The 22,334-nt window shown below is 43.8% G+C and overlaps 1 protein-coding gene across 4 annotated transcripts in view; it reads right to left on the bottom strand.

Moving 5' to 3' along the window:
* The window catches only part of LOC125466291 (protein AF-10-like), a 177,229-nt gene that overhangs the window by 72,004 nt on the left and 82,891 nt on the right, over positions 1 to 22,334 (bottom strand). For 2 of the 4 annotated variants that reach the window (XM_048560605.2, XM_059638736.1), the window contains exons 8-9: positions 15,671 to 15,766; positions 13,010 to 13,280 (exon numbers count right to left, since the gene is read on the bottom strand). In XM_048560605.2, the coding sequence (XP_048416562.1) occupies positions 13,010 to 13,280; positions 15,671 to 15,766 (367 nt within the window). The remainder of the gene's footprint in view (positions 1 to 13,009; positions 13,281 to 15,670; positions 15,767 to 22,334) is intronic. The other 2 variants (XM_059638737.1, XM_059638738.1) reach the window with 1 other exon arrangement.

The following is a 22,334-nucleotide window of genomic DNA, read 5'->3' as shown; positions in this document are numbered from 1 at the left end:
AACACAGGACTGAGGGAGTTACACTTAAATGCACACAGTATACGAAACAAGGTAAATGGGCTGGTAGCACGGATTGAAATTGACAGGTACCACGTTGCGGGTATCACAGACATGGCTGCAGCGAGATCAGGGCAGGGAACTAAATATCCAAGGATATGCATCCTATTGAAAGGACAGGCAGCTACGGCAAGGTTGCCTTTTTAGTAAGGAATGAAACTAAATCAACAGTAAGCAGCAGCACAGGGTCAAAACTGTAGTATCTGCGGGCAGAGTTGAGGAACTGCAAAGGTAATAAAAAAGGCCCTGATGGGAATTGTGTACAGGCCTCCTAGCAGTAGTCAGGATGTGGGGTAGAAAAATCAGAAGCTAAGAAAGGCACTATTACAGTAGTCATGGGGACTTCAATATGCAGGTGAACTGGGAAAAATCACGTTGCTAGAATCCTAAGGAAAGAAATTTATGGAATGTCTATGAGATGATTTTTTTTTTGGAGCAACTTGGGGTGGAGCCCACAAGGGAACAGGCAATTCTGGATTTGGTTATGTGAAATGAGTTATAATTGATTACAAAGCTTAAAGTGAAGAAACCCCGAGGGGCAGTGGCCATAATATACTGTAACTCACCCTGCAGTTTCAGCGGGAGAAGCTGGAATCAGATGTCATGGTATTGCAAATGAGTGAAGAAAACTACAAAGGCATGAGGGAGGAGCCGGTCAGGGTTGATGAGAAGGGGAGCTTAGCAGGGAAGATGATGGAACAGCAATGGCAGCAGTTTCTGGGGATAATTCGGGAGGCACAGCAAATATTCATCCCAAGGAAATAGTAGTATGCTAAGGGGAGGATGAGGCAAGCATGGTTGTGGAGGCAAGTCAGGGATAGCATAAAAGCAAAAGAAAAGGCATACTGTACAATGTGGTGAACATTAGTGGGAAGCCAGAAGACTTGAAAATGGCTAGTACAACACCCCCATCTAAGAAGGGAGGGATGGATAAGACAGGAAACTACAGGCTGATTTACCTGACCTTGTTTGCACGTAAGATTTTAGTGATTATTAAGAATGGATTGCGGACTTCTTGGAAGTGTGTGGTAGAAGAGACCTGAGTCTAGGGGAGGTTCGTACCTGGCAAATCTGGTAGAATTCTTTGTGAAGGTAATGAGCAAAGTTAGACAAAGCCAGTGGATGTGATCAAGTTGGAGATCCAGAAGGTCCTTGACAAGGTGCCACACAAGAGGCTGCGAAACAAAATAAACAGCCCATGGTAACAAGGACAAAAGTATGAGTGGAGATAAGGAGGTCATTTTCAGGACAGCAGCTGGTGACTAGCGGAGTTCCGTGGGGTTCAGTATTCTGATCACAACTATTCATGTCATACACTAACGATATGATCAAAGGAATTGAGGGCATTGCTGCTCAGTTTGCAGATGTCACAAAGATTGGTGGAGGGACAGGTAATGTTGAGGAAACCAAAGAGACTGCAGAAGGTCTTGTAGATGCTAGGCAAGTGGGCAAAGAAACGTCAGATGAAAAAAAATGTTGGAAAGTGAGGTTATGCATTTTGGTAAGAAGAATAGAGGCGCAGTTTATTTGAAAGGCTTTGAAACTCTGGGGGGAGGTAGTGAACTAGTGGAATTATCACAGGACTGTTAATCCAGATCCAGATAATGTTCAGGGGATCCAGGTTCAAATACGGCCACAGCAGATGGCGGAATTTGAATTCAATAAAAATCTGGAATTAAGAATCTAATGGTGATGGTGAACACGTTATCTATTGTTGGGGAAAAACCCAATTGGGTAATCAATGTTTTTTAGGAAAGCAAAGTGCCAACTTACCTGGTTTTGCCTACATGTGACTCCAAACCCACACCAATGTGGTTGACGTTTAACTGCCCTCTGGGCAATTACAGATGGGCAATAGATGCTGCCTAGCTGGCAATGCCCTCATGCTGTGAATGAATAAAGAAGAAAAAAAACAGGGAATCTAACTAGGGAATCCTAGTTCAGGACTCTGCTAAGGTTAAAGTGTAGGTTCAGTTGGCAGTTAGGAAGGCAAATGCAATGTTGGCATTCATTTTGAGTGGACTGGAATACAAGAGCAGGTATGTACTGCCGAGGCTGTATAAGGCTTTGGTCAGACTGCATTTAGAATATTGCGAGCAGTTTTGGGCCTGGTATCCAAGGACTGATGACCTGCCATTGGAGGGGGTCCGGAGGAGGTTTACAAGAATGATCTCGGGAATGAAGGGTTGTCATGAGGAGCTGTTAAGGACTCTGTTTCCATACTCAAGGGAGTTTTGAAGGATGAATGGGGAACTGATTGAAACTTAGAGAATACTGAGAGGCTTGGAATAGAGTGGGTGCGGAGTAATTGTTCCCTCTAGAATGAGGGACTAGGACCCCAGGGCACAGCCTCAGAGAACCCACTGAATCTGAGATAAGGAGGATTCTTCATCCAGAGGGTAGTCACCTGTGGAACTCATTGTCACAAACGGCTGTCAGTGTCAAGTCACTGAGTGCATTTAAGACAGAGATATATAGTCTATTGATTGGTAAGGGATCAAGGGACACGGAGTAAAGGCAGGAGAATGGGGTTGAGAAACATCAGACATGATCAAATGGCACAGCAGCCTCAATGGGCCGAATGGCCTAATAGGCACCTGTTTCTTATGGACTTATCGTCTAAAAGGGCATAACTTTAAAACAAGAGTTCAGCATCCAAGAATTCAGTCTACAAGTGCCCCTTCATACAGGAGTGGTAGAAATTTGCAATCCTTTCCCCCAAAAGACTGTTCTTGCCTGAGGGCTTTTGCTTTCAATATTGTGGGTTAACTCAAGCTTTCAAAACAGACACCTGTACATATTTAACGGGTAAAGGTATCGAGGGATATGCCGTGCCAGGAAAACAGAGCTAGGGTTCAGAAGACAAAAAAAATTGCTGGTAATCTCTCCAAGGATGACGCCTGACCCATTGAGATTTCCAAGCATTACAGCAAAGGTTCAGACTAGTAGTAAACTGATTAAATGAATGACAGAGCAAACCCTGGGAAGCTTAATGTTGTTCCTCATGTTCCTGTCTCAATACAGCTTATGGAAGGTTGGTCTATAAACAAAATAAAAGCCACCACATTGGTCTACAAAACAGTAAATGCACTTCAAAATAGTTACTTAACCATAAAACAATACAAATCATTAGTCAATGCACATCTTGTATCTTTAAATAGTTTCTTGCACAAGCTTTCTTGTTAGAACTTTTCCTGTTGTTGATAATATGGCATGCTTACAATATTTCAAGAGCAATACATAATGTCGCCAGAGATAGTGTGAACTGCAGATGCTGGAGAATCTGAGATAACAAGGTGTAGAGCTGGATGATCACAGCGGGCCAAGCACCATCATAGGAGCATGAGAACTGCCTGAAGGGTGCAGGAAGACCAACTCATATTCCGCTTGGGAACCCTGCAGCCCAATGGTATCAATGTGGACTTCACAAGCTTCAAAATCTCCCCTCCCTCCACCACATCCCAAAACCAGCACAGCTTGTCCCTGCCTCCCTAACCTGTCCTTCCACCCACCCATCCCCTCGTCCCATCTCAAGCCCCACCCCCATCTCCTACCTACTAACCTCATCCTGCCCTCTTGACCTGTCCATCCTCCCTGGACTGACCTATCACCTCCCTACCTCCCCACCTACACTCACTTTTACTGGCTCCATCCCCACCTCCTTGACTGGTCTGTCTGCTCTCCACCTTTCTTCTCCTTTATCCACCTTCTATCCGCCTCCCCCTCTCTCCCTATTTATTTCAGAACCCCCTTCCCCTCCCCATTTCTGAAGAAGGGGTCCAGGCCCGAAGCTTCAGCCTTCCTGCTCCTCCGATGCTGCTTGGCCTGGTGTGTTCATCCAGCTCTACACCTTGCTATCTCACATAACGTTGCGAAACATTTTCAGGTGGCCTGGGGGTATGAAATGAGTTACTTGCAAATGCCTTCAAATTGAACTCACTACTGATGCCTGGCAGGTGAACTAAGTGTCAGGGGAGGAGTGAGAAAGAACATTAAATACAAACGAATCAGACGTTTACACACCAATGGAGTAGAAAAACACGCTTCGTTTATTCTTTATGCATTCATAGGATGAGGGCGTCACTGGCCAGACAGCATTTATCGCCCGTCCCTAATTGCCCAGAGGGCAGTTATGAGTCAACCACATTGCTGTGGGCCTGGAGGCACATGTAGGCCAGGATGGCAGTTTCCTTCCCTAGAGGGCATCAGTGAACCAGATGGGTTTTTCCGACAATCAGCAATGGATTCCTGGTCATCATTAGATTCTTAATTCCAGATATTTATTGAATTCAAATTCCACCATCTGCCGTGGCAAGATTCGAACCCAGGTCCCCAGAACGTTAACTGGGTCTCCGAATTAACAGTCCAGCGATAATACCACTAGGCCATCACCTCCCCATATTTGGTGCAAGGGTTGAGAAGCCGAACACAGATTTAAGATGATTGCTGCAAGAGCTTTGCAACATCGACTGAGGAAATGTTTTTTAATAAAAAATAACACGAGTAGAATGCACTGCCTGAGAGCGCAGCGGAGGCAGATTTGATCGTGACTCTCAAATTCAAATTCAATGTGCACATAAACAGTAAAAAAGGAATTGCAGGGCTTAAGGGCAGGGCATTTGAACTGGGTGAGTTCCTTCTGCGCAGAGACGATGGGCTAAACGGTTTCCTCCTGTGCCGTTATTGTTTTGATTTCATGATCGAAACAATAAAAAAACCTTGGGCCTGGTGTTTGTATTGTTATATATTTGTTTATTATGTTGCCCCTCCTTATTCATTCACAGAACGTGGGTGCTGCCACCATTTATTTCAGTCCCTCTATTCAATCTGTCTGGCTTGCTGCATCATTTCAGGGGCACTGAGAATGCCACATTGATGTAGGACTTGAGTCACACATATGGCAGTAATTTCCTTCCCTGAAGGACATTCGTGAACCAGTCAGGTTTCAACAACCACCCAATAACACTACGGCCATTTTCACTAAAAACTTGATATCGTTTTTCCATCTCTCTCCTATGGAGAATTAGCCCAGTAACTGAACCACAAACAATCCAAGCATTAAGCCCTCCGAGGCAACACATTTTTCTGGCTTCTACACATTCGGATCAACAAATAGACAATTCACAAAATGGACCACTCAGATTCCAACAGAGGATTTTCAATGAAGCTTTTAAAATAAAACACAGAAACACTAGTGTGTAAAGAGACCATTCGGTCCATTGAGTTTGCATCAACCCTCCGAAGAGCATCCGACCCGTATCCAGCCCCCTTACCTAACCCTGCTTTTACCACGGCTAACCCACCCAGTCTGTACATCCTCGGACACTGCGGATGAATTAGCATGGCCAATCCAACTAACCTGTAAATCTTTGGACTGTGGAAGGAAACCCGAGTACCTAGAAGGAACTCAGGCAGACACGGAGAATGTGCAAAGTCCACAGAGTCAGTCACCCTAGGCTGGAATCAAACCTGGGTCCCTGGCTCTGTGAGCCAAGTAGCCACCGTGTGACCTCTATGGAGAAATGACATGTGAAAGCTTCCAAAGAAAGGTGATATCAAACTTAAAGACAAGTGTCTTCCTAGCTAATCTCAAAGAATGGTAAACGAGCAGGCCATTCAGCCCATGTGGTCTGTGTTGGTTCTTACGCTCCACACGAGCGACTTCCCACCCATCTTCATCTACTGTAGTTCCATCAAAATATACTTTCATTCCCTTCTCCCTTTTGTTTCCTTCGCTTCCCTTGTTCAGAAGCTCCTGTATGAGGGGACACAAATTCTTTGAAAAGACCCATCGGCAGGCTGAAATACTGAGAAGGAACTGGAGGAAGGAATGGCAGTGATCTCAAGGTCAAGGATCACTTCCATCTTCCGGAAACACCTGCCAAGTGTGTGGTGGGAGATGTGGTTCTAGGACACAAGGACCCACAGAACCCAGGATGACTGACCTGGAATTTCTGAGATGGAGTGACTACCTACAACAGTGAATATTTAGCTGCCCTGATTTTCAGCTATTCGGTTTCTACCGTGAATAGTTGAGGGAGCTCCACATTCACGCTGTTCTATGTGTAAAGAAGTTTCTCCTGAATTTATTGGTGATTATTTTAGGATTTAAAAACTCTAGTTCTGGTCCTGTTTGCACAGCAGAAGCATCTTCATTACATCTATTACCTACTTTCTCAAACCCAACAGAAAGAAGAGATTCAGATATCTACTCCTCTCCCCTCTCCTTACATCTCCTCTGGAAAGATGAAATCCAGTTTATTTAATCCTTCTTTATAGATGGAACTCCAGTATCATTCTAACACGTCTCTCTCTCTGCATTTTTCCAGCGCCTCAATGTCCTTATAGAACAGTAGAAAAATAATCAAATAACTACTTCCCTCAAACGAATTCCTTAGCACGCAAAAGGGCAATCTGTGTGGAAGGCACAGGGATGGCTACTCTGTCTGTTGTGGAATGGCCCACATACCCCTGGGCTGGAGAGAAAAGCTGATCGGACTTGCATGTTTGATTGGTTTTCAGTCGGACTTGTCAGATAGTAATCAGTTGCAGGGACTTTGCTTAATCTCTTCCTTGTTGCTCCCCCACACACACACACACACACACACACACCCCCCCCATCCAACCCTGGCCTCTCGATGTGCCCCTGTGGAGCTGATTAAATTTAAGGCTTCCACAAGCAGCTCTGCTGAGGTCAGCTAACTCAGCTCAGGTTGTGGAGTCAGCCTGGGCTCTCACTGATCTGTTCAGCCCCCAGTTCATGTCAACTGAGCCATGCAATGCTGCCCTAGTGCTTACTGCAGCGAGGACACAGGGTGACTGATAGTAGATTATAAGAGCCTAATCCAATCAAAGGGCTCAGGTGCCATCATTAGAGTCCCAAGGGAGAAAGCCTTCAGCCTGTCTGTTCATCAACCCAGTCTGAGACAGGATTACTGTCTGTAATCCTGACAGATGTCTCCAAATGCTCAGATTATATTGCATTTAAAACATAACAAAACTTTTGTCATTAGGGAACTCGAAAGACTTGGAGTGTATGTGTCTATGTGTGTGCCACTGTGTGTGCATGTGCATCTCTCTTTGGGGTGGGGGGAGACAGGGTGGTTGTGTCAGATGTGAGAATTGTAGTAAAATTTGCATCTTCTCACACACTTCAGAACAATTTCACACCACTGTGCAAAGCAAGGTAAGAGTACAAACAAAAGCAAATAGCTGCAGAATCTGGAACTCTGACCCTGCAACAAAATTGTTCAAAGGTGGATCATCAACTCAAAACATTTGCTCTGGTTCTTCCAGCCTGAGGCCTGCCAGACCTAATGAGTATTTCCAGTATTTCTCTAAAACAAAACCAATTTGTGGAATGCTGTACAAAGGTCACTAGATATGCAAATAATTCTGTTTCTCTCTCCACAGATGCTGCCTGTTGAACTTTTTCCCTGCAATTCCTGTTGTTGTTGTTTCAGTTTTCTTCCTCTGTTGTGATACATAGTAGCAAATGTTGGCCATTCAGCCCTTCCAACCTGTTCTGGTATTCAATCAGATCATGAGTGATTGGCATCTTATTTTAAACACATTTCGAAGCTTATAAAATATTTTGGAGGGCTTTTGGGGTAACGTCCCTATTTTTAGGCCAGATGATCAGTGTTCAAGTTTCCCATCTGCTTTACAGACACATCATAATATGCGGATTTGAAAAAATCCATATAATTCTTAGAAAGGGGGCATACAGCACACAGCGTTAGTATCCGTACCTTTATGTCAGATGAGCTCAGCCTCACCTGAAGATGTGTCACGGAATATCTGAGGTAAATAATTATAAAATTCTTAGAGAGATATCAGAGGAGATGCTGGGAGCCAGTTTCCGCTGACAGGACTTTTCTTTCTGAAAGTTGTGAACCTATGTAATTTTGAATTACAGAGACTTGTGAAGGTTGAGCACGTGAATACAGATAAGATAAACCAGAACTATATGGGTGTCAAAGGTTTATGGGAAACAGTGGCATACAGGCCAAGATCAAATCTTCGCAATCCTGCTGTATGACAACGCAGGCTTGAAGGGGTGAGTGGCCTTCTCCCATCCTACAGTGTCAGGATTGGAAATTGGCTACGGAAAACTGAGATGCATAGAAATGTCTTAACTCAGCAGGTTGTAAATTTTGGAATTCTCTGCTCAATGGAACCCAGTGGATGCTCAGTCATTGAGACTGAGATCAGTGCATGTGTGGGCACTAGAAGAATCAAGAGATATCAGAATGGGGAGGAAAGTCAAAGATCAACCAGGCTGGAAGGGCTGAATGGTGTACTCCAGTGTCTAACTCACAATCCTAGCAATTAGTGCAAGTACGCACAGTGGCTCAGTAGTTAGCACTGTTGCCTCTCAGTGCCAGGAATCTGGGTTCGATTCCAGCCTCAGTTGACGACTCTGAATTTGCATATTCTCCCCCTGACAGCATGGGTTTTCTCCAAGGGCTCCAGTTTCCTCCCACAGTTCAAAGATGTGCAGGTTAGGTGGAATGGCCGAGCTAAATTGCCTCTGGTGTTCAGAGATGTGCAGGCTGGGTGGATTAGCCACGGGAAATGCAGGGTTACGGGGATAGGGTACAGCAGTTGGATCTGGATGGGATGCTCTTTGGGAGGTCAGTGTGGACCTGATGTACCAAACAGCCTGCTCCTACACTGTAGGGATTTTTTGATTCTCTTAATCTATGACCTATGCATTTTTTGTGATAGAAATTGCAATTGGAAACTCTTGTCAAATTCAGGGGTTGCTGCTACAAAGGCTTCGTTTCTAATTGTACCTTTTGTTATGTGGCACCAGTGCAGACAGGCTCAATCACTGTGGGGCCCATCCACAGAATGTATCAAGTTGGCTGACCTCAGCCAAGGCAGCACTCCAGGAGATCCAATTGACTACAACACCTTTACAAAATACTCAAGTCTTAACATTGGGTGAGAACAGGATTCAAATGTGATGCCTACTACAGTCAAACTGCCATTCACTGCTGAAGAGAACAAATGAGAATTGACTATTTGGGCTTGGTTCAGGACAACTGCTACCACGTATGCGACCCAGTGTTCTTCAAGTTAGGAGAGGTGAACACTGACATTAGCTCCGATTTGCTAATTTTCGAGGGTTAGCGCGTGATGGTATGCCATTTACTATGTCTACAGTAAGTATAAAGACTTGTATTCATATTGTGCCTTTCAAGAATTCAGGATATCCCAAAATAATTTACATCCACTGGAGTACTTTCCACTTGTAATGCTGGAATCTTTGTGGCCAATTTATACTCCGTGTAACTCCCACAAACAGCAACGGATTAGATGCTGTTAAACACTGGTCAAGGACACACAGGTAAATCCCTTGCTTTTCTTCAAACTAGCGGCAAGGATCTCAACTTCAATGAGACAGAAGCAGTTGGAGAAACTCAGCAGGTCTGGCAACGTGTGGCGAGAGAAACAGTTAACATTGAATCCACTGAACTTGCTTCAGACGTGCTGAGTTTCTCCAACTGCTTCTGTTTCCGGCTTTCAGCATCCCCTTGGAACGGAGAGGCATTTACTCAGTACTGCATTAACGCTGCCTGGATTTTTATATTTAAGTCTCCAGTGAACTTGTGACCTGCTGACACAGTGGCACTCTGCTGATTTTCTAGGCTTCGTACAAAATTGAAAGATATTTTTGTATGGGCTGCTTGAAGCTTCCTGTCATGGCCTTGTGGCTTCTCTCAGCTGGGTGAGTCGCTGTGTGATCTTCCATTGCAGGGCATGTGGTTGAGTGACTCTGTGCATGTATCTACATACGTAAGTGGGAGTTGGTGCGTGGCTGGCGGAAGGAAGTAAAGGGAACGGTGATATGCATCGCTTGTTTCGGCAGAAAATAAGGAGGTTAAGCGGCAGTTATACTGGGCATTTGTCTGACCGCATGATGAAAACTGTGAGATAGTAAGAACTGCCAATGCTGGAGAATCTGAGATAACAAGGTGTGGAGCTGGATGAACACAGCAGGCCAGGCAGCAGAGAAGCAGGAAAGCTGATGTTTCGGGTCTGGACCCTTCTTCAGAAAATGCAGAAAGGTCCAGACTGGAAATGGCAGCTTTCCTGCTCCTCTGATGCTGCCTGGCCTGCTGTGTTCATCCAGCTCCACACTGTGTTATGGTGAAGACTGTGTCCAGTTTTGACCTTACTTAAGGAAGGATGTAAATGCACTGGAGGTGATTGAGAGGAGGTTTATTAGATTAGAATGAGCAGGCTGTCTTATGAGAATAGGTTGGCCATCCTAGGCTTGTTTCTATTGGAGTTTAGAAGAGTGAGGGGTGATTTGACTGAAGTGTACATGATCCTGAACAGTCCTGACCAGCAGACATAGAAAGGATATTTCCTCTTGAGGGACAGTCCAGAACTAGGGCTTGCTGTTTAAAATTGTGGGTCAACCTTTTCAGACAGAAATGAGGAGAAATTCCGTTCTCTCAAGAGGGCTGTGCGACTTTGGAAAATTTTGCCTCAGAAGGTGGAGGAGATGGGGGTCACTGAATATTTTTAAGGCAGACTCAAACTAGTTTCATGCAGGGGATTCAAACTTCAGTAGGAACATAAAATACAGAGCATAAACAGATCAGCCACAATCTTACGGAATGGCAGAGCAGTCTCAAGAGGCCGGAAGGCCTACTTCTGTTCCCACTTTGTATCTTAACTCTGGAATGAAGCCCAGATGATCAGATCATGTACAGCTGGGCCTACTGTTTTATTTTAACTGGTGATTTGGATCTGGAACTGGAGAGCTTGCTATCCATTCACCATCTTTTGCAGACTATTCTGTTAAATCAGTTTTCTACAGACCATCTCAATTGGTTACTGTACCATCAATAAAACAGAATCTAGGAATCATCTGCTAACCAACTCCTGAAACTTGCCAGTCAGTAATGGACAGTCTGAGGGACATAATATCAGACATAGATAACTTGGGATTGCCACCAATAGAACAAAGTTTTTTGTCTAACCCTCAAATCAGATTACTGTTTAATAACATATATGGAGTCTAGCAGTACTACAGGCTGAAATATTAACCCCTTCAACTACCTACCAAATAATATGGTTAAAGCATAACAATGATTTCCCCACCTTCTCCATATGATCAGCCAGGATCCTATTGAAAAGCAGAGCAGGTTCAAGGGGTCGAACAGCTGACTCCTGTTTCTATTTCTTATAGTCTTATGACCCTGGCCTCTGGTTATCAAAACTAAACAAGCAGCAGCTTTTGAAACCCTACCAGCTATGCCACTGCTTTGGAGTTTCCAGCCACGTTCACACCGCAATCAGCACTGACCAATTCCACTTCCATGTTGTTGCCTGGCTGCCCATTCCTCAGCTCATCAGAGTCTGACACCCTCATCCTTGTTATTTCTAGACTTGACTATACTGACAATCTCTTGGCCAACCTTCTTTCCTCCACCAATGTGCTACCGCAGACCCAAGCCCAGCTCACGTATCAGCCCTGCGTTTGTCGACCTACCTGCCTCAATTTTAAAACTCTCACCCACATTTTCAGATGCCTCCATGACCTTGTCCTCCACATCACTGCAATATCCTCCAGCCTCACAACCCTTGCAGATAATCGGATTTCAATTCTCTTCTTGCAAATTCTTGACTTTAACTGTGATACCAACAATCACTCCATATTTAGCCATTTGGGCACTAAGCTCCAGAATTCCCTCCCAAACCTCTCTGCCCCTGAAGCTCTGTCTTTCCTCTCCTTTAAGACATTCCTTTAAACAGGTTTTTGATCATCTGCCCTGATTTCTCACTGTGTGGGTTGGGTTTGATAACATCATTAAAAGGTGCAATGCAAGTGCAGAGTGTAGCTATTGATGTTATAAATTTCCATCTATTTTATAGGTTGCTCCTGCATCACTCTCAAGCCTTAGACATCATCAATCTCAATGCCCACAACTTCATGTAATTTCCCTTTCTTCCTCTGGTCTCTCTCAGGCCTGTTGAGCATCAAACTATATCTCCCTATAGCCAAACCAACAGGTGAAGTCTCCAAGGAGATGGTGGAGTTTGAATTCAATAAAAATCTGGAATTAAGAACGTAATGATGACCGTAAATCCACTGTCATTTGTCAGAAAATCCCATCTGGTTCACTAATGTCCCTTGGGGAAGGAAACTGCCATCCTCACCTGGTCTGGTCCACATATGACTCCAGACCCACAGCAATGTGGTTGACTCTGAACTGTCCTCTGGGCAATTAGGGATGGGCAACAAATGCTGCGTGGCCAGTGATGCCCTCATCCCATGAATGAATAAAGAAAAACAAGTGAGGAAGCTGGAAATAAAATCAAAATCATTCAGTGGTACATCAGCTGATGATGCTGTCGGATTATTGTAGAAACTCAACTTGGTTCACAAACCTGCTGTCTTTAATAGAATCACATGCAATTCCAAGAAACACACCAACTCTTTGATATTTCAGACGTTAAAAATTACATTTTGTGTCAGTTATCCTCAGAAGTGGCCCAACATGTCACACGAGTTGCAGATTGCAGTCTTAGGCAATCAGAACAACTCTGATGGGGAACAAACACTGGTCTTGGTGTCCCACATACTGAGAATGAGCTTCTCAATAAAAAGGTCCCCCATTTGAAATAAATACCTGAGGGCTGTTGATTTCGTTTGGCTTAGGTAAGCACATTGTTTGCTGGTTTGGTCAATGTAGAGGCTTGCCTTCTTGAGTTTCAAGTAGCACTCCCACCTGAGCCCTCTCCTCTTTCCCCACACTCCCCTCAGCAGACTGGGTCAAAAATACAGGAAGTCTCCCTTGAGCAACACCGAGTGCACCTACTCCTCATGGACAATAGTGGTTCAGGTAAACAGCTCTGCCTTTTCAAGACCAGTAAACATTGGCTATGCCAGTGACACTCACATCCCACAAATGAGAGAAACCCAATATACCTTGCTGAAATGGACTTGCTGTTGACACAGTGGAAACACTGGCCAGGCTCTTCCCGACGCCTGCTTTCCGTCCCCTTTGGCTGGAGCCATGACTAGGAGCCTTCTTCCCTTTGGCCTCTGACCTGGCGACCTCTGTTGTCTCCTTCCCACTCACGTGCGGCGCAGATGCTCCCTGGAAATGTTTATTGGTAAAGGGAGTTGTGGGTTGATCCAAATCTCTCAAGGTCCCTGACATGTAGATGCTGCTGCTGCTGCCAGCAGTCGTGCAAGTCTGATAGTTATTAGTTAGATAAAACAAAAGGGGAAGAAACAACAGCGCAGAAACTTCTCATTAGTTCTTTTTCAAAAAAAAAGAATTTAAATCAGAGAATTGGCCTGCAGGGCAGAGAAACAGCTGGAATCATGAAACAAAACAGATGTTCAAGGCACCAGGGCACTTTTAAATTCCAGGGGAAAAATTCAACAAAAAGTTTAAATAAGGAAGTTTTGATTTACGCCAGCAAGATTAAAGCATCACATGTCAAACAGGTAGGTATCTGATCAGAGAAAGCTGTTGCAGGAGAGTTCTGTAAATGAACTATTCCACAAAGGACCACTTTAAAAATACACACTCCACTATGTGACGACAACTGTTTTGTTTGTGGAGAACTGTGTGCTTTATTTCTGCATCAATTTTGCACAGAATCATCCAACACACAAAGAGGCCATTTGGCCCATTGTGTTTGTGGTAGTGCTTCACAAGTGTTCCCAGCTTCTCTGCCCTTTCCTGTATACAGGTCATCAAATATATCCCCTTCAGGTATATGTCCAATTCCTTCTTGAAAGCTACCATTAACGTGTTTCCATCTTTCAGCTACTGGAACACAAAAGGGACAAGGGTGTGTTGTCCGATTGTGTGCCCAGCAGATAGCACAGCAAACAAGTCAGACAGTCTGCATAATAGAGACGCGCCCTCATCTCCCTGCTGCAGGGGCAAACTCTAATGAGTTTATCCCATCGATTTCTAATCTGACAAATCAACACTTCTACCTATTTTGAGTAACTGTAATTGCCTATATTATGTGAACAGCTCAGACACAAGCCATTCAAGTCCAAGCCCTCCATGACACCGTCCCAGCTACTTTCATCTAACCTCATCAGCAATACTTTCTATTCCTTTTTCCTTCATGTATTTGTCTATGTTCCTCTTAAAAACATTGAATAATCCAAATTCTAACCACTCAATGAGCTTAGACATATCTTCTGAACTCCAAACTGGAAGTGAAATTATTGGTATCTATCGATCCCTCAGCAAAGGGCAAGGCCTAGTGGCACAGTGCGTGGAGTCCCTACTTCTGAACCTCAATCTCTGGTGACTCCATGTCCTAGTGCAGAATTGATGGCCAAGGATGGTGTATTTGAAACATGAGCTCATCAATCTGCAAATCCTTTCAATATAAGCCAATGGAAATTGGTGACAGCAGGACAGTCTTCAGGTCAGCAATGTGATGGAAAGAAAGATGGAGACTCTACCATCTCCACGCACAGCTCCAGGCTGTACCATGTAGATTAAAAATAAAGGTCATGTTGCTATAGTGACTGAGCCACCCCAAGAGATCCCCAACAAACAATACCCTTCGATGAAAACCTTGACCAAAGCAGTCCTCAGACATCTTAGCACAGAGCACCAACTAACCCTCAGTTAACCCAGAACAAAATACGGTTTCAAGTTTTTGCTACCTGGTCTCTGTGGCTCAGTAGCACCTCAGGCGGTGTAAATCTTCCACCAATGTTCATATTAAACTACATCCTGTGTACATATTTCAGCAGGCAATGTCTGCAGGAAGCACTGTCTAAGCGCCATTACGACACTCTCCAATACAACTTACAATACTTAACATACTCTACTGGACAAACAGCAACACTGCAACAGATTTCCATATTACCCCCAAGGACAGTTTTAAACAGTGGCCCCCTTGTCAGAGCAGAGCTCAAAAGCTTACCAATTTTGCTCTGTGTTTTGGATGGGACAATGTCTACGATATTACAACCTGGCTACTATTTCTGTATATTTAACCCCAAAAATCTCCTCCAGCTCTTCCAAAACTAAAAATTAGGGACAGCTTAAAGGAAATGCACATTTTCATATGCGAAAAGCAAAATAACTGAAGTTGAGAAGCAACATGCTGCGGCACATGCACAACAGGCTCCAGCACACTGGGACACAAAGACACCAGCAGATGCAACTTTAATAATAAAATTAGAAGGAACACTTTAATGTATGGAACTTGTTATCACAAGAGGAAAAAGCAGTCACAATATTTACCCTGAATTACATAAACATGTAGGAGAATGCTAATGTATGTGGGCAAAAGGCCTGGAGAAAGGAGTACAATAAAACAGGAAAGTTCGATGGGGAACCAGAGCCAACATAGGCATTGTAGGCCAAATGGCTTCTGCAAATGCTGAAATTTCAGTCATTCTCCAATGCAACACTGGAACTGCTGTTTGACAGGTCCTCAGTCATTAACAGATCAGGTGTATGATGAAAAAAAATTTGAAAGGAAGGTAAATCGAGAAGGATTGCGCTGATGACCACCAAATTGCATGTCATTATCTGGGCATGCATTAGACAACAAGGGCCAGGGGTTTGCCTGCTTTGTAACCTCTATCCACACTCACCTTTTCTGCTGTTACAGTAACCGTGCTAACGACGGTGTTCAATGATTCTGTGGATTTCTTGAGTTTCTGCTTCGGCCTCTCCCTGTCCTTCCGACTCTGCAAAGTAAGAAATAAAGAAAGCGTGAGATTCACGCTTACACTGACTCACCACTGTTAACACAGCAGAGCTCTCCGAGGCATTCCACAGGATATTGTACTTCTAATTAAATGAACAGCTTTTATTCCATCCCTTTTGATGTTTTAGGGAGTACACAGGGATCACTATTTCCCCAGTGTTCATCATTTGAACTCTGCTAGATCAGTTGATTTTGTTTTGGTTCACTTACAGGACGTGGACATCACTTACCTAGGTCAGCATTTATTGCCAAGAGGGCAGTTAATAGTCAGCTACAATACTGTGGGTTTGGAGTCGCATGGAATGCAGACCAGGTAAGGATGAAGTTTCATTCCCTAAAAGGGGTTAGTGAACCAGATGGGCTTTTCCAGTCAACATTAAGCTCAATTCCAGATTTATATTTAATTTAAGTTTCACCATGGCAGGATTCAAACCCAAGTTCCCGGAAGATATTACCTGGGTCTTTGTATTAATAGTCTAGCAATAATATCATTAGGCCACCACCTCCCTGCGTGCCTACATTGCTATGCATCAGTATAGCAGTAAGCAGGCTAGAGAAGGCCCAGAGATAATGGGAACTGCAGATGCTGGAGAATTCCAAGATAATAAAATGTGAGGCTGGATGAACACAGCAGGCCAAGCAGCATCTCAGGAGCACAAAAGCTGACATTTCGGGCCTAGACCCATGAAGGGTCTAGGCCCGAAACGTCAGCTTTTGTGCTCCTGAAATGCTGCTTGGCCTGCTGTGTTCATCCAGCCTCACATTTTATTATCTTAGGCTAGAGAAGGCCTCTGTGTTTGGAAAGGGAAAGAAAAGAAATAGGTAAACAACCCAAGTTCCCACTAATAATACTGAGCCATTGACCTTCTGGACAATGTCTGAGCAATGATGTTGGGGTGCAGAACTGGGTTGGGTTCAGCTATGGCGCCCTCAACACCAAACCCCACGTAAAGATGCACGACAAGTACCAGCGAGAGAGGTAGGTCATAAAGGTTCATCTTGAAAACAGTCCAATCTTGAAGCTCTTCTTCAGAACTGATTTAGCTTCCAGTCCTGTGGCCACTTGAGTTTAAAATGGTCATCATCAGTTCGGAAGAAGAGTCAAAAGAACCTGAAGGCTTCAACCCGATTTTCTCTCCACAGATGCTTCCAAACCTGCTTAGTTTCTCCAACTTTCTCTGTTTTTATTTTATTCTCCAGCCTGTGCCGTATTTTCCTTTTGAATTGTTAAAAGGGTGGAAAACTTCATTATAGGCGAGCAGGACCAGATAGGAGTTGGACTTAGGAATGGCAATGGTTCCGTTTGGTGCTGAAAATTTAGGCTCCAGTTTGGTTTGTCTCTCATCTGGGTAAATGCTGCAAAAAACACTTTTGGTCCAAATAGTGTCAAAATACAGGGGAAAAATAACCATAGCGAGTTTTGAGAAGATTTGTAGCTCAGGTTGAGGTTCTGGATGTGAGTTTGCTCGCTGAGCTGGAAGGTTCGTTTTCAGACGTTAGGTAACCAGATAAATAGAAAGCAGGACATAACACTAGCGCTTCGTCGGAGGCTCACTGATGAGGTTACCTAGAATGGTGACGAAACGTCTGAAAACGAACCTTCCAGCTCAGTGAGCAAACTCACATCCAAAAATAACCATGGCAAAGACCAGGAATCAAAATTCAAATGAATTCAATAAATACCTTGAATCTAAAAGCTAGTTTAATGACAGCCATGTAACTATTGTTGATGTTTGGAAATGTCCATCTGGTCCACTGATGAACATCAATGCAACATTTGATTGAGCATAGCATCAAGAAGCCCAAGCAAAACTGGAATCAGTAGGAGTATTTACTGGATAGAGTCAAACACAGCTCAAAGAAAGCTCTCTGATGAAGGGTCTAGGCCCGAAATGTCAGCTTTTGTGCTCCTGAGCCTGCTGTGTTCATCCAGCCTCACATTTTATTATCAAAGAAAGATGGCTTTGGTTTTTGGAGATCAGATATTTCAGCTCCAGAATGTCTCCTGCAGGGGTTCCTCAGGAGTTCAACTGCTCCCTCAATGCCCTTTCCTCCACCATAGGGTCAGAAGGGGGATGTCATTGATGATTACACAATTCAGTGCTATTTATGACTCCTCCGATACTAACGCAGTCAATGTCGAAGTGCACCCAAACCTGGACAATATTCAGTTTTACAATGCCAAGAAGTAACTGTCATACATGTCACACAAATGCCAGGTGATGATCATCTCCAACCACTGTCCTTTGATATTCAATAGCAGTACCATCACTGAATCCCCAATATCAACAACCTGGGGGTTACTATTGACTAGAAACTGAATCAGATTAGTTATTTCATTTCACAGGCCTCAAAAGCAGGTAAAGTCTAGGAATCCTGCACAAATAACTCACGTTCTGACTCCCCGAAGCCTGTTCACCATTCACAAGGCGTAAGTCAGGAGTGTGTTGGAAACCACTCCTCTTGCCTGAACGAGTGTAGCTCCAACACTCAGTAAGCTTGACACCATCCAGGACAAATTAACTCACTTCACTAACATCATAGCTACAGATATTCACTCCTTCCACCACTAATACTCAGTAGCAGCGTTGTATACTACCTACAAGGTGCACTTCAGAAATGTACTAGGGCTCATGAGACAACACCTTCCAAAACCATAACTAGAAGGACAAGGGCAGCAGATACATCAAACACCACCATCTGCAAGTTCCCCGTCATTTCATCATCCGCCTGACTTGGAAATACATTAGCCATCCTTCACTTCCACTGGGTCAAAATCCTGGAAATCACTCCCTAAGGGCACTGTGGGTCTACCTACAGCAGGTCAAGGCGGCAGCTCATCCCCAGCTTCTCAAGGACAAGTACATTCATGGAAGGCAATCGGTTACCCTTACCTGGTCTGGCCCCTGTGACTCCAGAGTCTCAGAAACGTGGTTGACTCTGAACTGCCCTCTGAAATTGCCCAGCAAGGCACTCAGTTCAAGGGCAATTAGGGATAAGCAATAAGTGCTAGCCCAGCCAGCGATACCCACATCCTATAATCTAATAAAAAAAACTTTAGCCGGACAGGGAATGAAAGCGGAAGTATCTCATGACTTCGGGCTTTTTTTGTTAGGAAAAATTAAGGCAAGCCAGAGATCATTCACTGACTGAGCTTCAGTGCTACAGTGAGGGGGAGATGGATAATCGACCTTTGCACAATTTACATGATCCTCTGAAATCTTAATGTAGAAGTGCTCAGTAAATGTAGTCATTAACATGAAAAAGAAATCAATAATTATTATCCAAGCGAGCTTCCAAGGAGTTTATCTCCAGACGGTTTCAACTCTGTTTATTGCCCTGAATTTCTAAACTCTCCCCCCAGTTTTTCCAGGTTTTCCACTCCTGCTCACCGTTCCAATGAACCCTATCTGGGTGCGTCAGGATAGCAGCCTGATCAGTTGTGAAGCCATCCTCAGTCAAATAGCCTTCTAGCTGTCAGCAAATCTTTGAAGAAAGGCTGCTTCTTGGTGCAAGCTGACAGAATCACAAAACATATGCAGGAATAAAAGTCAGCCATAACTGTGGGGGGGAAGTGTAGAAATTAAGGGCAATGAACAGTTGAAACCATCTGGAGATCACCCCCTTAGAAGCTCACTTAGATAATAATTATCGATTTTCTCACCTTAATGTAGAAGTACTCACTAAATGTAGCCATTAAGGTTTCAGAGAATCATGTGAATTGTGCAAAAATAATCGTTCTCCTTCTACCACACAGCAAAATAATGGAGTTATTGACTCATCACTGTAATCAACATCTATCAATGAATCTACAATCAACCAAGACAAGAGGTGAGGAAAACCCTAGTGGTAGAGCACTTTAGGAAATTCTTTACTCAGAGCGAGGTTAGAAGAGAGAACTTGCTGGAAAATGGATTTTGAGGTTAGTGTTACAGATGAATTTAAAGGGAAGCAAGCTAAGTATATTAGGGAGAAAAGGGCAAACAGAATAGGGTTTACAAGTTAAGGTGGTGAAGGATGGGAAAGGCTGATAATGCAAAGGCAACAGTGTAGACCAGCTCGGCTGAACAATCCACTTAGTTGCTGCTAACTATAAACCTGTGGCTCAGTAGGAAGAATATTTGCTTGTGAGAGTCAGAAGATTGTGGGCTCAAATCCCGCTCTAAAGCACAAGCTCAAATATCAAGGTCATTACTCTAATACAGCACCAAGGCAGTGCTGCACTGCCATAGATGCTGTCACTTCTTGAGATATTAAACAAAGGATCCTCTAAAATTTCACATGCCTCCATTTTGAACAACAGCAAGGGAATGGTCCCTTGTCAAACCTCACCAAAAACATTATATATTATCCAGTGACTGCACTTCTCAAAGTACTTCATTGGCTGTAAAATGCTTTGAGTTGTCCAGTGATGCTCTATAAATGCAATGTTTTTCTATCTTTTAATTCTACTTATTCCTATGCGTTCATTAGTCTGAAATTACCTGATCTCATCAAGCTTTCTTAACACCTCATTCTTCAAATGACCCACACTGCAGCCAAACAGCCCACACGTCATTCAACTGGAATTTGTTGCTTGCAACTCCCTGGTATTCTTGGCAAATGAGAGCTCAAACAAAGTCCAGTTGTTTTAGTTGCTGCATATTTGGCAAAAAGGTAGTGGTATTGTATAAACATCACGTGGCAATTTCTGCAAATTAGCTGCCTATTGGTCAATTAAACTGAAATCAGGCAAGTTAATGCTATGGCCGCATATGAGAAGCGTCTCTAATGTAGCCTGCAACTCTAAGATTCCTTCCAGTTCTTTGGTGAATGCTGGTGACAACAGCACTGCACATTCTCTGCCACTGCACAAAGTCTCAAATGGCTGCAGTGATAGATCTTTCTATTAGGAAAAAAAACATCCAAACCGAATCGACCTTCATCTCAGAACTTCCCACCAGACAGCCTAAACTCAAACTCTGTGCCCTGCCAGATCACCCCCCACAACCCACGAGACAAACACCGAATCTTGGCTCCTTCCCACAATGTTGCAGAGATTGAAAAAGTAAGACTTGCATTTAAATGGTGCCTTTCATGTAGAAGATGGAACATGGCTGCCAATTTGCTCACGGCAAACTCCCATAAGCTACAATGTGAGACATGACCAAAGAATTTATTTTAGCGTCATGAATTAGGGAAGAAATGTTGCTAAGTCACCAGGGAAACCCGCCAGGGGTTGTCTGCTTTGAAATAATATTATGGGAATGCTTACCTCCACCCAAGAGGGAAGATAATGCACTGTTACAATATAATATCTGACTATCAGCGCAGTGCAGTCAACTGGGAGTACCATGGAGGATTCTGGTGTGGGGCTTGAATTGAAGATTTTCTGACAAGGAGCAAAATATGGTAGCCACTGAGCAACATCTGACACCAAATTTTCACCATACTGCCTAGTGAAAGCTGGGTGATTGACTTAAATCTATTCAAATTTTACTTGAAGTCAGTGACACAGTGCAGCAATCCTATCAGGATTGCATATACAATAGCCTGTGCAGGTTGTTTTGTATTAAAACCTTTTCTGAAATGCGCTTCCTAGCAACTAAGAAAACGGGCTGACCCACTCATTACATGTGTTGTATACTCTGCATGTGCTGGAGAAGCTAAAAAATGTGAAACACCAAGTATCAAATTATACAGAGTGTGCAGTGAAAATGTTTGACTCTTTGTAAACAGAGTGGAGACAGCATGTGATCATTGAGTGAGGCTTGCCAAGTTCAACACGCAATAGCAGATAGCAATCTCAAACAAAGCTTCCACCACAGCCAATTAATGACACGCCATTCTTCGGGCTTATTGGGACCTACTCAATTACAGAATTGCTGATGTCACCAAAGGACGCAACAAACGCCAACAGAAGCCAATGATCCCATAAAGTACAGCTAAATACCTAACTCAGGCTCACTTGTTACTTCCACTATCTACTCTTCACCCATAGGGAAGCAGTAGTAATGGGTTTAGACTAGCTTGTGCTTAGACAGAGCTGTGGGCTAATCCTCTCACAAAAGCAGCTAAACAAAGAACAATAGGGCACAGGAACAGGCCCTTCAGCCCTCCAAGCATGCTCTGATACATTTTCCCCTTCCATACTAAAACTGTTTTCACTTAGAGGATCTGTATCCGTGTATTCTGTTTCCATTCACGGATTCTTCCGGGTGCTTCTTGAATGTTGCGATTGTGTCCGCTTCCACCAACTCCTCTGGCAGCGTGTTCCAGGCACTCACTACCCTTTGAGAAAAACTTGCCTTGCACATGTCTTTCAAAGCGTCCTCCCCCACTACCCACCGAACCGGTGTCCCCTTTTAATTGACCCCTCCACCTTGTGAAAAAGCCTTGTACTTTCCATTCTATCCATGCCATTCACACAACCTTATAAACTTCTACCACGTCACTGCTGAACCTCCTGCATTCCAGTGAAAGCAAATCCAGACCATCCAGCCCTTCTTCATAGCTAAAATCTCCCAAACACGGGCAACATCCTGGTAAACTTTTCTGTTCCCTCTCCA

This window comes from Stegostoma tigrinum, chromosome 31 (genome assembly GCF_030684315.1).
Source record: "Stegostoma tigrinum isolate sSteTig4 chromosome 31, sSteTig4.hap1, whole genome shotgun sequence".
Taxonomy (NCBI): Eukaryota; Metazoa; Chordata; class Chondrichthyes; order Orectolobiformes; family Stegostomatidae; genus Stegostoma; species Stegostoma tigrinum.
Note: the sequence above shows the minus strand (reverse complement) of the source record. Positions and strands in the feature narration are given on the sequence as shown.